The following is a 16,645-nucleotide window of genomic DNA, read 5'->3' as shown; positions in this document are numbered from 1 at the left end:
CTTTTTAGGTGGTGGTTGGGTAACTGCACCTGTGAAGTCAGGACTTGTGCATTTGTGTGCAGGCAGGTAAACAAAGCTGGCGACGGGATGTTCAGCAAATCGTTTCAAATTGTAGGACTGCCTGCTGCTTGAACTGCAAATCTTGTTTTCTTCTTCTACATGTATAAAAAGGTGCAGCCTGTATGTGTGAAGAATTTGGATTTTTTTAAAAAGCTCATCTGGCTGAGCTGTGCTGGGTAACAAAAGTAAATGAACATATTTTTTGCCACAAGGTAATTAGTAGTAAATGGTCTCTTTTTAATGTGGTAATTAGTCAAACTTATACTGTACATTATATGATTCAGCATGATTTGTTTCCAGTGTTGAGGCTGTTCCTTTATTTAGATTTTTTGAATGAATCTCTTTTGGTAAAGTTTGCAATTAGAAGATATTTTCATTAGGCACATTTGGAATTTTTTCATGTAACTTTTGGAGCAAGTCCGATCATTTTGAAATGTCTGCAGTGGGAATTATCACAGTTCTGCTCTGCTCCTACTAAAGAGTAAGCGATTCAAACATACACTTGGCAGCGACTGTATTAAAACAACAAACATATGAACACTAGCAGAGACGATACACATGTTGAATGACGTCGGCCTAACACAACACAATAAAACAGCATGCAGAGAAATTAAGCGATGATAAATTCCAGGCTTTACTAAGCATATATGCGGTGGTGGAAACGTACTCTGAGAATGCTGACGCATTCTTTTTTTTTTAAAAGAAAGCAAGAGACCTCAAAACAGCCAAAGCAAGTCTGAATTGGTGTGGTTTAATTAACATTATCAGTGACCACAAAACAACAAGCTGGTTATGCAGGCAAAGAAAAACATTTGACACTCTGGCTTTTGGAGTATATCATCAGTGGTTCGAGGCACTGAAGTCTGCCAGAGGAACCTTCTGTCAGAGACTGATGGCTTGTTTCAAATTTCATGACATATAACAAAAACAGCCACCGGTCTTTTTTTGATATAGACCGGTGCATTGTATTAATATCACAGTGCAAATTCACGCATGCACTTTTTAGCATAAAACCAGTGTCACACAACAACAGCTTCACTAACAGCATCTTCCAACTTAAAATTCATGTAGGTGGAGTGAATGTAATCAGGAAAAATGGTTCTTGGAGGTTTATGGTTCTCATAGGAGCACCCTTGTGCACCCTCAGGCAGTCCCCAGAAATGTTCGTTCTTAACTTACCTAGTGTTTATTAGTCTGCCATATAATTGTGTATTACATACACTAATCTATCATGCAGTAGCTCATGCTGGGCAACGGGAAATGGCGTGTCACAGGATGAACAAAAACTTATTTTTGTTCATCCTTATTTCCTGTGTTTCTGTATCTTCTGCAAACTACAATGCCATCTCTTTAATCAGAAGTTAACATAAAACAAATGAAACTTTAGTCCACACAAAATACAAGTTTTAAGTTGTAACTCTTGAAGCAAAAAGGTCACCCATTTCTTCTTGTTGCTTAATAGTTTGCTTTGAAATCTGCCACAACAACCAAACACTTCCAGTATCGAGAAATCAGGCTTTCACATTACTGTGGTGGAATATTTTTTGAGAAATTTAGAGGTTTGGGATTTCTCAAATTCTTGGGATCATTATGTTTCACATTAGTGTTTCAGTTACAGCTAACAGACTAATAACTGATTTTCTGTCCAAGAGCTGAACTTATGATTCACTCAATAATTGCAAGTCACCCTAAAGCAGTAAATCACTGACATATTGACATCTTCATGCTTGGCTGTAGCTATTATTTTTCTTTTAGTGAATGTCTATATTTGGTTTAAGCCAAATTAAAGGGATATAAATGGATCTCTTGACTTCTGAACAGTACAACTTTCTTCTCATCTGTTTCCCCAGAAGCTTCATCAAAGAGTGAAAGGTTTGAGCCAGATTCAACCAGGAAGGTGAACATTATTATATTTTGCAGTGCCAGCTTGTCTTCAAATCAGGAAGGTTACAAAGTAACGTGTTTCAGTAATGCGGTAATACATACTGTGCTAAACTCAGTAATTACTACCTTTTTCTACCTGTGCTACAATTAACTGATTTCAGTAAGTCCGCGGGAGGACAAAAATGTTGGCACAAAACAGCTTTTGAGGAGATAAGTTGTCGACATTACTTTTATTTTTATTGCACAAAAGAAAAAACTGCAATGGTAATGAGGAAACTGCATCTAAGACAGAAACAACCAGATTATACTGCATACAGAACTTTGCAAGCATCTGCACAGACAGCATGCTGACAGAAAGCTAGCCAAGAGACCAGAGTGATTTTCAAGCTGAGTGAGCAGTCAGACTTGCAGCCTTTATTTCTACCTGTTCATGTTTCTAAAGTAGAATAACTGTGGAAATGGCTTTGAAGTCTCTTTGGGCTGGTTTTCATCTTTGATCTGTAGTATTGACTTTGTGTTCATATGTAAAAACTAAAAGAAAGAGCGTATGTGTGTCCTCATTAGGATAGAGATTTGTTGCTGTGCGGCTCTGTTGCCTATATTGTTAACTGATAATTATGTAACAATTTGTTCAAGACATTTTATGGAGTAATGGGAAAGTAATGTAACAAGTGGTGTATCAGTTACTTTCTCCGGTGAGTAATTACGTAACGTACTCCATTACTTTAAAAAAAACAAATAACGAGTTATGTGTAATATATTACTTTTCTTGAGACACTGCTTATGAATAAATTGACATGGATGAGGTGAGTGATCCATGCTTTCCATGGATCCTTTGTGACTTTCTGAAGGATCTTAAAGGAATTTTTAAAATTCTGCAAAGGTTAACTATCATTCTGAGCCTTCAGTGTATTTGTTCTGTTCCTTTTTATTATTTATAGAGTTTAACTTCTTATGTTTTCACTATCTTTGGTTAGAAAAGTGTTTATAAACACCCTTATCAGAGGGCTATGTACTTCCTAGGTGATATCCTTAAAGGCTAGAGAAATGTGCTTGCCATTGCCCCTAGAAGCTAAAGAAAATGATGCATTTAATTAGCGTAGTACATCTGTGGTGAGTGAAGCTATAATTGCTCTGTTTGGTGTCTTAGTATCTCTACACCCTGAAGAAGGTGCAAGCCGATACGTGTCAGTGTATTTTTTAAGGTCTTTAGCCCTGCAAAATGAAGACTTTTTACTACTTTTTTAAACCCACCCTGAATGCCTGCAACCCTTCAGAGGCCTGCGCGCTTGAAAACAGTTATCAGTGTACTATGGTCATTTTTTAAATTTTCATTTTCTGGAGGTCAAGATGGTATTAGATAATCTTTTAGCTTTTATACAGATCATTATTTTGAAAACTTACATTTTTTATTGTCACAGGCTGTGTGTTTGTGTTATATTAGAGTTTGTTCTAGGTTAGGCTCAGTTTGGTATCAGATACATTTTCACAACACATCCAGTGAGCTTCTGAATGCTCACTTGAAGGTGTATTTTGAACATTTCTGTGTCATGCTATCATTTCACCATTAACGGCAAACTTGTGTAAAAAAAAAAACATTAACAGGTATATAAGAAATACTAAGGATCGTCGCTGGTAAGTAGAGCAGTTTTCAGTAACAAAAAAAAAAATCAACTATTTCCAATCCCAAATGCAGGGATTTCTCTTGTTTAATTCGGGAGATTCTGCACATGAATTTGCCTCCTTGGGCGAGACTGTCAATGCAAAGTTCTGCTGCAGCATCTTGAGGCATCTGAGAGAGAATACTCAGCAGCAGTGATCTGAATTGTGGAGCATGTCGACACAGAACACATTAATAACATCTTTTGGCCACACTAACACAGTCTGCTCACCATCTGGACCACTTACCAGATTTGCCTCCCCATGACTTTGTCCACTTACTGAAAATGAAAATCAAGTTGAAGGATCACCGTTTTGACACATTTGAGATCCAGCACACACTGCAGATGCACACGTGCAATTAGACCAAACAGGACTATCGAGCGATTCAAAAGTAGGAGTCCTGCTGAAAATAATCTAGAGGTCCACAAGAAAATTGCCTTGAACAGAAAATAAGCCAAAATTACTACAAGTGAGGTTTTTGATTCTTATAGGCCCAATCTCAGAACATCTTCATTTTGGTCTTAAATAAACACAAAAAAGTGCCGGAACTAGTAAATAACTTTTAAATTACCTGTTTATTTATTCTCATATTTGTCCTAACAACCATCTGAAATGTCTGAAACTCAAAGCTGTTCTATTGTAACACAGAAGAAAGGCAACGACAAATGTGCTAGAAGTTAGAGCCTGGCAATGTTTGGCATATTGTGGAAATAATTGTGACTCATAAATTAAAAGACTAATCTTCTCAGCTCGAGTGGTGATTGGGCCTGTGAGTTGGCGGGATCGTAATCACAGAAATCCTGCCTTCAAATTCACATTAGCATGTTTTTCATTGGCATGAATACACATAATTATTACTGCAAAAACAAGTCAATCACGTTTAGCTATGAAGTTAATGACAATGCAACAAAACAATTCAAATGACAATAATTACTTAAAAAATGAAGATGAATAATGATAAAATTAATTGAGTGTGTCTGTGAACGCTTGTTTACAAATGACTGTAATTATGCTGGGTGAACAGTAACTTTTGTCGGACCGACTACACTCTCTAGCGCCATAGATTAAACTTCTCTCGAGGCTACTACACCAGCTACTTCGTCAGGAGACAAAGGAAAAGCTTTTGAAAATTACGTTGTTTTTCCATCTTCCAAAGAGAAATCTCTTCCAGAAGGGCCACAGACAACACAAGGTAAACAAAGTGCTGAGTATGTAATGTACTGTTTGCTTCCTTTATGATTCAGAAGGAATTACTGAGTTTGCTAAACGCGTAAAACATCCACACACTAGGATTCAATTTTGAGGCTCTCCAAGGAAATGGCATACTGGTGACGCTCAATAGAAAATCATGTGTTTGGATTTGAGGCTGAGCTGAATGGCAAATATGGCAAGAAATGCTCTAACATGCACAGCTGCTCCTTTCAAGCATGATGGTAGCAGTCTTTTACTTTAGGGCTTCAATCAAATTCTGTTAAGTGTGTTCATGAAGACACTCTTTGCTAATGGAGCGACGAGAAACATCAGCTTCCCAACGAGCTCTGAGGAAGGTATATGCAGCTTAATGAGGCGGAAGCTCGACTTCTTCCAGCTTCCAACGCTGAAATCATTTAAAGATTCTTTTGCAACCTATTTATGGCACCACTTGGTAAACATAACAAAGGTTAATAAAGTGGAGGCCATATCTTTATCACACCTGCAGAGCATTGTTTCCCTTCTCTTATATTGTAACTGGTAGAAGTATTTCTTATTAATGGTGTCCCCCATAGAGCGCACAAGGCGAGTAAGTATAAATGCACTGTGCAGAGTTTAATGCCTTGATTCCCGCAGGCATGCTTCCCTGATTGTCAAATTATTCTGGGTGCCATGGCGGGTATTTATTTCATGCTAATAGCCAGCGTCTTTCTGGAGGCTGGAAAAACAAGTGTAGCATGTACATTACACAGAAAAATGCCAAACATTGGTGAGTCAGGGGCGTAAAAATGCTGAAAAAGTGAGACAATACTCATTGGAGCCTAGTGTTGAGGCATTTTGTACGGAGGAGGGAGTTCGTGACAACAGAAAGACACGGAGGGAGGACAGGTGTGTGCGTGCGTGTGTGAAATGTTCAGAGCTCATGTCTTTCTGTGGATCAGCAGCAAGTAAACACAGTTTTGCTTTGCAGAAACACACAATGTAATCATCACTTATCTACAATAACTGTGGCTCTGCAAACAGGCAACAGAGTAATCAAGTCGAAGGCACTGAGCATACAATGTGAGGCTTATAGTGTCAGTGGAGTCCACCCATGTTGTGAATACTTCTGTCATTTCTTACCCATGATCATTCATGATAATTCCCTTTTGTTTAGAAGTGAATTTAACCAGCATCACATAAACTGTGATTTGGCAAATCTATTCAAAATCCCATACAAAATATTCAGTCTCACAATGTATGATCTGGCAAGGGTTATGTGACGATAACCAGAGGTAGAGGTAAACCACATGCAATCATGGGAAAAAGGGTTTTCACAGTACTCTGTATAGTCCTGTAAAAAAAAAAAACATAATGCCAATATTTCCAGAGCCACCTTTAGCAGAAATAGCTTGAAGTAACTTTCTGACTTTAATTTTATCAGTTTGAGACAAAATTTAAACACAACAATATGACACTCTTCTTTACAGTGTTGACCTTAGCCTCCTTGGGTTCCCACCACTACATTTCAGTTGGGTTGAGGTGTGATCTTTGAATGGGCCCTTCCAACACTTTGATTATTTTCTTTTTCAATCATTCTGTGTTGATCTGATTTGCTGCTGTTGACCCAGTTTGGGCCAAGCTTTAGCTGTCTGATAGATGGCCGCGGATTAGTCTCTAAAACACTTTGATATAGACTTTAATGGTTTGACTCAATGACACCAAGGTGCTCGGGTCCTGTGGCTGCAAAACGAGCCCAAATCATCACTCTTCACCACTGTGCTAAGGAGTTCATGGGAGGTGTTCGTGCTCATATGCTGTGTTTAGTTTCTATCAAACATGAGCGCTGTGCATTACTGCAAATGTATCCACTTTGGTCTCATCTGTCCACAGGACATTGTTTTGGACGTCCTGTGAATGGCACGTTTCCAAGCCATTGTTCCAGTTTATCCGATTGTACTATCATGAACTTTAACATTCAACATGCAACACCTCTGCTTTTATAGAGATACTCATCCTTGATGATTAGTTAATGAAGTCGACAGTGGTTGTCCAGCATTTGTTGAGCTAATCTGCAACCACATAGTTGAGGCTGGATAGTTTTCATTTGGCCTGTAGCCACATCTCCCTGTCTTCATGGTAAAGGTGTTGATGAGTACACTACATCCACAGCATGAATTAGCATGCAGTTTGTTCAGTGCTCTGGTGGGAGGAGCCTGTCATGTAAAGTTTCACATGTGTAGTAGAAGTGTAATGTGTGGGTGATTCGGTTGGTACTGAGATCTGCTCTAAAATTAAGAAAAAAATGTTAATGAAAACAAAAAGGTGTTGTTTGACAGTATAGTATCAAGGTCAGCAAGAACCACGCCAGACTATATTATCTGCAGGAATTGTCATATTCTGACACCAGGCAAACAGCAGCACACTCCTTTTATAGGTCAGTGCCCTTTCCCAGGTGAACTTATTCATACCGACAACACATTCACACCCAGACTGACACCTACATCTAATTATACAGTTGGCAGTTCACCTGACCTGTATCATAATGTGCTGTGTGAGGTGAGATCGTTAACCCTAATCAGTATACCTTGAAGATCAGGTTAAAATATGTCACAAAAAGGTAGCTTCATGTTTTTATGACTTTGAAGCTAATAGATTTTAACTGGAATTTACCTTTTGTCGGTGCTGGGTGAATTCAGTGGGATGAGCTGGTGAATTTTGAGCATTCTCTGACAAATGCTAAAGAAATATTACGCGTGTTGTTGTTGTTTGTTTTGAAGACAACACATGATTTATTGTTTTAACAACCCAACGCAAAAACCTAAAACACTAAAATAGGCTAACTTCATTACCTCCTTGTAGCATATGCAGACCAAAACTGGCCACTGTGTAACACTATGTGCAGTCCCACTTGTATACAGTAGGTAGAAAAATGAAAGCACTGAGATCAGAGGCAAAATCTCCTTAGAGGGCTTAGCTAGTTATCTATGGTAACTTTATATTGTTGTTCTTGGATTTCTTATACTAGGCCTTGGTGCCTCTTATTTGATAAGAATGTGTTTTAGCTCCCTTCTACTCCACTTTCAGTGTTGTTGCGACTAGTAGTGACCAGGAGGGCTGCTGTGCTCACAGCTAGAACTTTGGGCATCAGGGAGATTTCCACAATCACTGACATCACACAGAGGCAACAGTAGAACACTCTTAAACTACAGTGTATGGTTTCATAGTCAGACCCACCCCTTTCTTCACATCCAGTTTCAAAACAAGACAATGGTGACGGAGAAAATACTCCTCAAGCCTTCTAAGTAGGACTTCAGGAACCGCTGGGTGATGTCACGGCATCTATGCTCCTCTTTCATGCTGTCTATGGTCTGTCAACTTGAATCATAAAAAGTGTGTACTTTTACTGGCAACACATCCAGTTTTCTATTAGTGTAAGGAAAATAGGTTTCAGCATGCCTCTAAGATGTGTATATATATATGTGTGTGTGTGTGTTTGAGAGAGAAAACAATAATATTATATGTTCTGTCATACGTTGACATTGTGCTTAGATTCCTGCTTTCTTATTTCATACAGTAGGAGAAAAATGAGCTAGTGTGTGAAAGAACAGTCCTTTTACTATTTTCCTTTTCTACTTTGATGCTTAGCTCTCACTGCATCCCCCTACCAACAGATTTGAAATGAAAGGATACGCCTATATCTTCTCGCCGAAGCTTCGTATACGAAGCGCCTCTGAGCAGCACTCTTCCTGAATGATTAAATATGTGATCAATTTTAGGGTTATGTAAGGATGCGGCATAGAGGCGAAATGAGAAATGATCATGGAGGTAATAAACAATGGACAGTAGTCTATTTATTCCAATCAAATCCTGTAAGTGCTCATTGAAGTGTATATTTCCAGTTTTTTGCTGTTCTTTGGTTTTACATAAGTGCAGCACACATAAACCTAGTTTGCTGAAGTGTGAATGTCATCTTCTCCTCAAAATTAAATGAATAAATAATAAATGTATTGCTTAAAGATGTCATGGTCCCCCAGAATGATACATAGGAGGAGCTTCAGCTGATTTAAATCCCTGTCAGCTGGACAAATATGTCAGAGAGAGTGTTGGGCAAATAAAACAATTTTGATATGACACAGTTGTGGTTAAGGTTTGGCTTCACATGTACGAAAATGGCCTCTTGGTGGTTTTTAAAGTGAAAGAAAGTGGTGCTCTCAAAAAAATCCAGCTGAGTCCCCCAGGGGAAAGAAAAAACATCCCCTGCTGGCTTCCCACCTGCGAACACTCAAAACTGTTTTGGGCAGAAAGCCTGCCGGGAGCCGACATATTACCTCCATTTCAATTAAAAAGAAGCTGGGTGTTAAAAAATGCTTATATAAGCACACCGCTGATGTGAGCATTTTTATGACTTTTGGGTTTGTTTTGGTACACAAGCTGGTTTGGGAAAATCATAGTTTCTGCAACAGACCATGGTTATCATGAAGGCGTGTCAAAAGCATAATGACAAGTGAAAGGAAACATCCTTTGCCAAAGTCCAAAATTTTGCTGACCCATCCAGGTGCTCTGACTTCCTCCCTGTGCAGATGTCACATTGTTTCTGTACCTGTTGTTTTTTTACAGTCACACAATAGCAACCATCCTGATCTGCAACAGAGCTGCTGGAAGTTGTAGGCTTCAGTGTTTTTCTCAAGTATTGCTTAAATGTCACAATGTGAAAGGGGTGCTTTTAAAAAATAAACTAAAAATGATGTGTTTACTGCAAAAACCATATCATAGCATCAACGCAAGATGGGTTCCCACCTGTTAACACCACCAGCTGTGTTGCTGGAATCCCTGCCGGGAGCTGCACGGGTAGTCCACTCAGATGCCTCTCTACTACAGTCTCAGATGTGTGCGTGTGACATACTGAAGTGTTTCATCTCTACTTGTAATAACAGCATATGTCAAATGAAATCCTAACGTGGCAACCAGCACTGACAATAACTTACTGCATATTGTACAGTCATGGCTTTCTTAGTTTCACTGTGTATTTTGCATACATTTCTATGTGTACACAGTCCTTGAGGGGAAAAGGTGGTCGAGGTGGTGATGGGTGTCTTCTTTCCAGCCTAGCCAGCCTCTTCTTTTGTCTGATGGATTCCCTTGCATTTTTCTGGGCCAGCCTACCTCATCAAAGTGATTAAGCAATTACACTGATTGTGCCGATGCTCAGAAGAACAGGGGAAGGACCCTTGAGTATTGCGTGCTAAAGCTTTCTTAGAGATAATGGCTTAATTTGTGCCTAATCAAAATAAAACCTGTTTTCTCAAATCTCCACCCTACCTGTAGTACAGGTTAGCTTGGGGAATTGAGAAGGTGTCTTTAAGAAGAAGCCAGTGGAGTTAAAAAATAAATCCCTGATGGGGCCTTTCCAACTTAAGCATCATTGCATACCCTATAGTCATCCTTATGCAGTATAGATGTGTTATTATAAAGCAATGAGGCCTCTCTTCAAATGAAATAATAATTATCATCTCAGAACTGATTACATAGAATCCTCTAAAGATGCTGCATATACATATCATGGATACCAAGTGGAAATAATCAAAGTGTTTGGAAATTAAATCAGCATTCAGTTCATCTCTCAGAGCTGCTCTGGGCATCAATAATAAAACAGGGGTCTGGTGAGCCCTCTGAATCAGAGCAACAGAACTAAATGTATGAAATCCTCCTGTATTTTCTTCTCGCGCACACACACGCACACACGTAGTTATACCTCAGTCATCATTTTCCCATCAGAGCAGTCCAAATAACAGATCTTCCTCCGTGTGCTATCATTTCTTTACCACAATTGAAGCCAGCCAAAGCACACCCAGCGCGCAACTTCAAGCGCGCTGGATTCGGCATCAAAAATTAATCACATCAGAACTTAAATCACAACCGTGAGCGAGTTGCATCTGGGGGTGTGGGGGAACCGCATGGCAAAAGAGTGAGAGCAAAACGCGAAGGGAGGGTGGAAGAGAGGGACTCACCCGCGGAGGATATCTGGAGGTAGAGGCGGGGGTCTGAAGCTCGAATGGCCGCTGTGTACCGATCCTCAATCCCTGGCACCTGCGCCTTTTTCTCGGGCATAAGCCGGACCCTGAGCCGCCCCCCCTCAGCGCCGAGCCACCACTCCAGAATAGTTGTGAGGTCCATTTCCAGGATGTACACCGGGGCCTCCTCGTACACAGACAGCCCCCCGCATCCCGTCCTGACTAAATCCTCTCCTATTTCCACCACAACTTGGTTAGATTTCCTGCTCGCCTTCGTCAAGCCCAATTTCAGAACTTTGGTCAGCGGTCGCTTGTAGAAGGAGGGGAACTGTCCATCAGCAGACGCGTTCCTCAGTGCTGATTCCGCTGCAGACTTAAGGTCCACAAAAGTAGAAATGGTTTTCTGTAAAGGTATGCATTGCATTTTTAAGTTTGCGCGCACCGTGTAACATCCGCTAAAAGTCTGGCAGTCGCCGTTTAAGGGTCTCTTTATGAACTCCGCCAGATAATAGCGCAACAGAGAGGGGACCGCAAAATCCACGGCCAGTGTTTTCCTCTTGTTCCTGGAGATTTGGGTTTGGTTCGAGTCTTTTTTGCCGCCGCTTTCCCCGCTGATGTTGCTGATGTTGCTGAAGCCGATAGCGGGCAGATCCGTCCTCGATGTGGTCCTTGGCGAGGCGCAGTGCAGCTCAGCGAGAAATGCCGCAGAAGAAACAAGCAAAAATAATATCCTGGCGTCCATGGTTTGAGAATTTGAGTGTTTAGTTTAGGAGACGCACGCCTTAATCCCACCGTTCACCGTTTCCTCTCCGCTCTTGTCACATAGGTTACGCAGCGCAAAAATCACAAAGTGCGAATCGATGATCCTGCGTGTCCTGCGCCTCTTTGCCGGTGCGCACCCGTGGCAAGACGACGGGGAACTGGCTTTTACATTCGTTTGCCACCTACTATTGCTATCCTCCGGTTTGCAAGCGGGAAAAGTGCCATATCCCCTCTCTGTTCCCGGCACACAGACCTCTGAGACAATACCTTTTATTACCAGTGCGAACCTAGCGAGTCGCTCTCCGGGACGCTGATTGATATGCCGGTCGGGTCCGCTCCGGTGGCTTTCAAAGACTCCCTGTCTCTTGGCACAGTTGTGACGGCGGTACAAGTGGTCTCTCTGTCAGAAGCGGGATGCAGCGTCCCTCTCTCCCCTCACAACTAAATGAATTCACAATGAGTTTGGAGGAGTCGAGCCGCCATTAAAGTTTCAAATAAAATCTCACAGTCCTGGCTAATTGGAAACCTCTTGGACAGCCTCACTGGTTTACAGTCTACTGAAGATCTCGGTGCTCCTTTGGTCAGAACTGGCAGCTCTGATCGCTGCTGTCATGCCTGCACATGCGGTAAAGTCATTCACACATCCATTTGACGTCAATAAAAACCGTTTTCTCTGAACACGACTCCCTTGTGCGAAAAGCGTCGTTATGGACACATGTGATGCGCTCTCAGCGCAGCCGTAACTCTGCCTATTTCTTTATTGAAATTAGAAACGCCAGGAGGTGTAGCTGCACAGCTCGGCACATTATCTTTGGTGATTTTTTTCAATGAATCACCGAGCCTTTTACGTGTCCGGAAATTGGATTGGATTAGTCGCACTCTCCCGGACCGGTTGTGTGCAAATCAAATAGTTTCAGAGGGAGGCTATTTGGGCTGTAGCCCATGCGGTTCTGTTATGTCTCACGTGCAGAGGCTAATAGCCTTCTTCTTTAAAAGATCAGGGAGCTGTGTTGCCATCTTGCCAGTTCATTTGCCACACAGGCTGTGTCCTTAATTGGGAATTAAGGGGTAGGTGATTGGAGCAGGAGATTAAAAAATACCAGAAGATACTCAGTCACCTCTCTTCTTCTCCCTCCCTCACATTAATAGTTTCTTCGCTGACTTTAAAAGTTGATCAGAGAAGACACCCACTAGATGGCGTCATCACATGCTGCAGATCATTTGCACTCTTCAGTTTCACTGACAAATCCATTAAGGCTCTAATTGCTCTGGAATTTTTACAGTCTGATTAGAGTGTTATCTGTGGAAGAGGATTAGGGCAATATGTGAAAATTTTATGAGTCGAGGAATCACAGTCTCCAAAGTCAGAACTGTGAAGTCTTTTTTTCTTAAGTATAAAATTCTGGCTCAACTTTTTAACATTAATCTATCAGGTAGATATGGTACTCCAAAATAAAGTTTTTTTGTTTTTTTATATAATAAAAAATAAAATGACGTTGTTACATGTTACATTTGTGTGAACAATGAGGGCTGGAGTGGATATTTTTATTAAACTGACTGTTTAATTTCTTTTAATTTCTGTAGACATATGCTATAAGCTGTTCTGGGTTGGAAATGCAAATCTTTAATATTACCTTTTGTTAGAAATAAATATTATTTGCAGTATGTTTTAGTTTGTATCTTTGGTAATTTAGACAATGGAGACATGCACATAATTAAACTAGGCCATGCTATTGAAATGCATAACAGGAAGCAGATGAGAAGGAAACTATGTACTAATGGAATTGTCTTTGTATATGAGTTGTGTTTAGCATTGTAGCTGTTGTCATGTTTGTTTTCCATGCTCCCAAACTGACCATACTTGGTCAAGAAAGCGAAATGCTATGTTATCTGCTTAATCCAATTCACCAAGACTTTAGTCTTTTATTACAGTTGCATTTCCATGAACCGGATGAGTCTGATAACTACATCTTTAAAAGGAACACCAAAACCTAGGTCCAGAGATCCATTTCAGTGACTAATTGGCCAAACTGACACCGACAGACATCTAGGAGCACAAACCTATCACTTAAATTGCCCACACCCCTTATAATCAGTGTTGGGCAAGTTACTTTGACAAAGTAATTAATTTTAGTTTCTAGTTACTTCTTCAAAAAACTAACTGAGTTAGTAATGAGTTACAATATTCTAAAAGTAATTAATTACTTGAAAAGTAACTATTGCATTACTTTAAAAAAAATGTTTAACCCTCTGGGGTCCAGGGTATAATTGGCCATTTTTGACTACTTTTGATTTGACCTCTACATTTCACCTTTAAAAACTATTTACTTTGCCTTGTTTGGTATCATTCTTTTCAGCACAACCTCACGTGTCTGAATTTACAGTTATGTTTTCATTTTGACATACTGTATTAACACACTGATCTAAAATCAGACAAAAAACATGAAATCCGAGTAGAAAGTTATGTTTTTTACTGTAACAACCACAAACATGTTCACTGAATCATATTTTATAACTGCAAATGCAAATATAAATTGTGAATTTTAAAATCATATCCACAAGTTTTGCAAACAAAAGTTATTTGCAGCCATTTACCTTTTAGTATAACCATTTCAAACTATTTACAAAACAATCAGCTGTTCTGCATTCAATAAGATGCCACACAAATTATTTGTGCCACTCCAAAAAAATAATTTCTGTCCAGGCCTGACAGCAGCAGGTGTATCACTCATGTTTTCATTCAGCAGTTGCCTCATTGTTTTGACACACAACACAAAACTATCCACAACACTACACACTAACTACACAAGACAACACATTAACTACACACTCCAAACACGCTAAAAGTCACAAATCTCTCACATCTCAAAACTCACTCTCTCTCTCTCTCTTTTTCTGCTGTCTTTCTTTCTCTCTCTCTCGCCGTCACTCCTCAAACTTCCCCTTCTTCTTAAACAACCAAATGCCATGTTGTCATATCATTTTTGATTGGTCGACATGGTGCATTTTTCCACGAACGGGCTGTTTTTTGTTTTGTTTTTTGCTCATAAGCAGAGAGATCTTGCTAGTGCTGTCCTTAGACAGTAAACGTGACAACACTATTGAGGGAAAAACGCCTCGTTTAAATATTGTTTATCATGACTCTGGTTTTACGTGGCCTATCGACACAATTTAAAAACTGGTAAAAGCTGTAGCGCCCAGATTACTTACCTAGACAGCTACTTGCGTGCAACTGAAATAAGATGCGGTAAACTGAACACAGCTTTAGCCGTCTGTTTGTTGAAAAATAGTAACGCCACCGCACTGCATTTTCTTGTTAGTAACGGTAACGGCGTTGTAACGATAGGAATAGTAATTAGATTACTCGTTACTGAAAAAAGTAACGCCGTTATTCCCATCACTGCTTATAATGCATAACTTTAAATTTGCATAGCTACAGAGACCGACCAAAAACAAACAAGCAAAAAAAACCATTTATAAATCCAGCTGATTATATTGTTCTAAAGTTTAAAATTTTGATTGTCTTTTTGTTGGAAGCGTACCTCACGTGGCACAGGTTTTCTCATGTTGGGCTGGAGACTGGTCAGTAATACCCTGCCAAAAACTGTTTGGCAGGAAAAACTATTTCAAGACTGGTTGTTGAGTAGATTTGGGAGATTACTTGCTGTAGCTAGGAGAATTTGGTTGCAGAAGGGTATATACAGTAGTGTTATACCAAGAACTGCATTGTGACTGCTTTGGTTGCTACCAGGCCATTGTGGTCCCTATATTTTGCAGGCAAGATGCAGACTTTTCTGCAAACAAAAACAAAGCAAACACAAGCTGGTTTTTGGTGCAGAACCCTCTTTGCCATTGATTTCTCTCTGAGAAAGCCAGCAGTCACTCACCAGCTGGTCGGGGAATACACATTTTTCCCTAGCGACAGAGTTTGCCAGTGGGTCACTGACTGGTCTCAAGGCTTGTGTGGCTGAGGCCTTAATTATCGAAACCCAGAGCTTTGTTTCATTATGACTGGAGTGTCCTGGTTATAATGTTAAAGTTTATAAACTTCCAGGTTTTATAAACCTAAATAATGCCCAAGTTCAGTTTGGAGAACTTCAGTTCTGTACTACAGAGCAGGCTTATAGGCTTAGCAGGATAACTTCACTTTTAACCTTAGGTTTTCAGTAATAAGAAAATGGTTTACTTATTACGGATCTACATCAATATGGCAACTTCTGCTGCAGCCCTAACCTGGTTCAGAGTGCTTTTGTCCTACCTGATGAACATCAATAGGAAATACAGCTGCTTCCTTGCTTTTTATTTTTTTCTGCTGGCTGGCTTTAAAAAGTATTTTATTTTTCTACAACCCTTAATATAATGATGCAATCAAAAAAAGATCACCAAAGCATTGTACCTAATGACCTTGTATAAAATTTGTACATGGCTGAGCTCACTTATATAATAAAGTATTTTTATTTGCTCCCTGACCATTTAACACTGCTGGGACTGCAGCTGAAAGAATAGGGCTACAACTGTCATGCAAATTAAACAACATATCTTACATATGCAATTGTAATAACTGTCTTAATTGTTCAGCTGTGATATCGATACACTGATAATTCTATTAACTTCCTAAATCATAATTTTAAAGCTTTTATAATTAGATGATCTTTGTCAAAAATATCTTTGTCTGTTGCCAGAACACCTATCCATGTTTGCATTTAGTTATATGCTGCCACTCTTCCCTCTTTTATCTGAATGAACACATAGCTAGAGTTGAAGTATCCAATTCATAGCCATATTTTTGTAACTACTAAGTAGGATTCCCATAGGGTAAGTGAATGCCATATAGCAGAAAGCTATATATGCCCATGTTGAACTTGCTCTGTCGTAATGATAGAAACAGTGATTTGTAGGTGGAGATGGATTTGTATACAATGTATCCAGGTTTTGGAATCTTTATTGTTCAAAGAAAAAATGATGACAAATGAAGACAACTGCACAAAGATACTGTTAAGCTCATGTATACATCAATGTGGTTAATGAGATTTCTCATGTGTCCACTAAATGCCATAGATCAAATGTTCAGTGACTTTGGGGGCACTTGGAAA

At 39.7% G+C, this 16,645-nt stretch overlaps 1 protein-coding gene across 4 annotated transcripts in view; it reads right to left on the bottom strand.

The window, feature by feature from the left end:
• Positions 1 to 12,011, bottom strand: part of alk (ALK receptor tyrosine kinase) — a 417,876-nt gene extending 405,865 nt beyond the window's left edge. For all 4 annotated transcript variants that reach the window (XM_082517110.1, XM_082517112.1, XM_082517111.1 and 1 more), the window contains exon 1: positions 10,788 to 12,011. In XM_082517110.1, the coding sequence (XP_082373236.1) occupies positions 10,788 to 11,532 (745 nt within the window). In that variant the 5' untranslated portion in view covers positions 11,533 to 12,011. The remainder of the gene's footprint in view (positions 1 to 10,787) is intronic.
• Positions 12,012 to 16,645: the final 4,634 nt, after the last annotated feature.

Source organism: Aulonocara stuartgranti, assembly GCF_965226115.1.
Source record: "Aulonocara stuartgranti genome assembly, chromosome: 19".
Taxonomy (NCBI): Eukaryota; Metazoa; Chordata; class Actinopteri; order Cichliformes; family Cichlidae; genus Aulonocara; species Aulonocara stuartgranti.
Note: the sequence above shows the minus strand (reverse complement) of the source record. Positions and strands in the feature narration are given on the sequence as shown.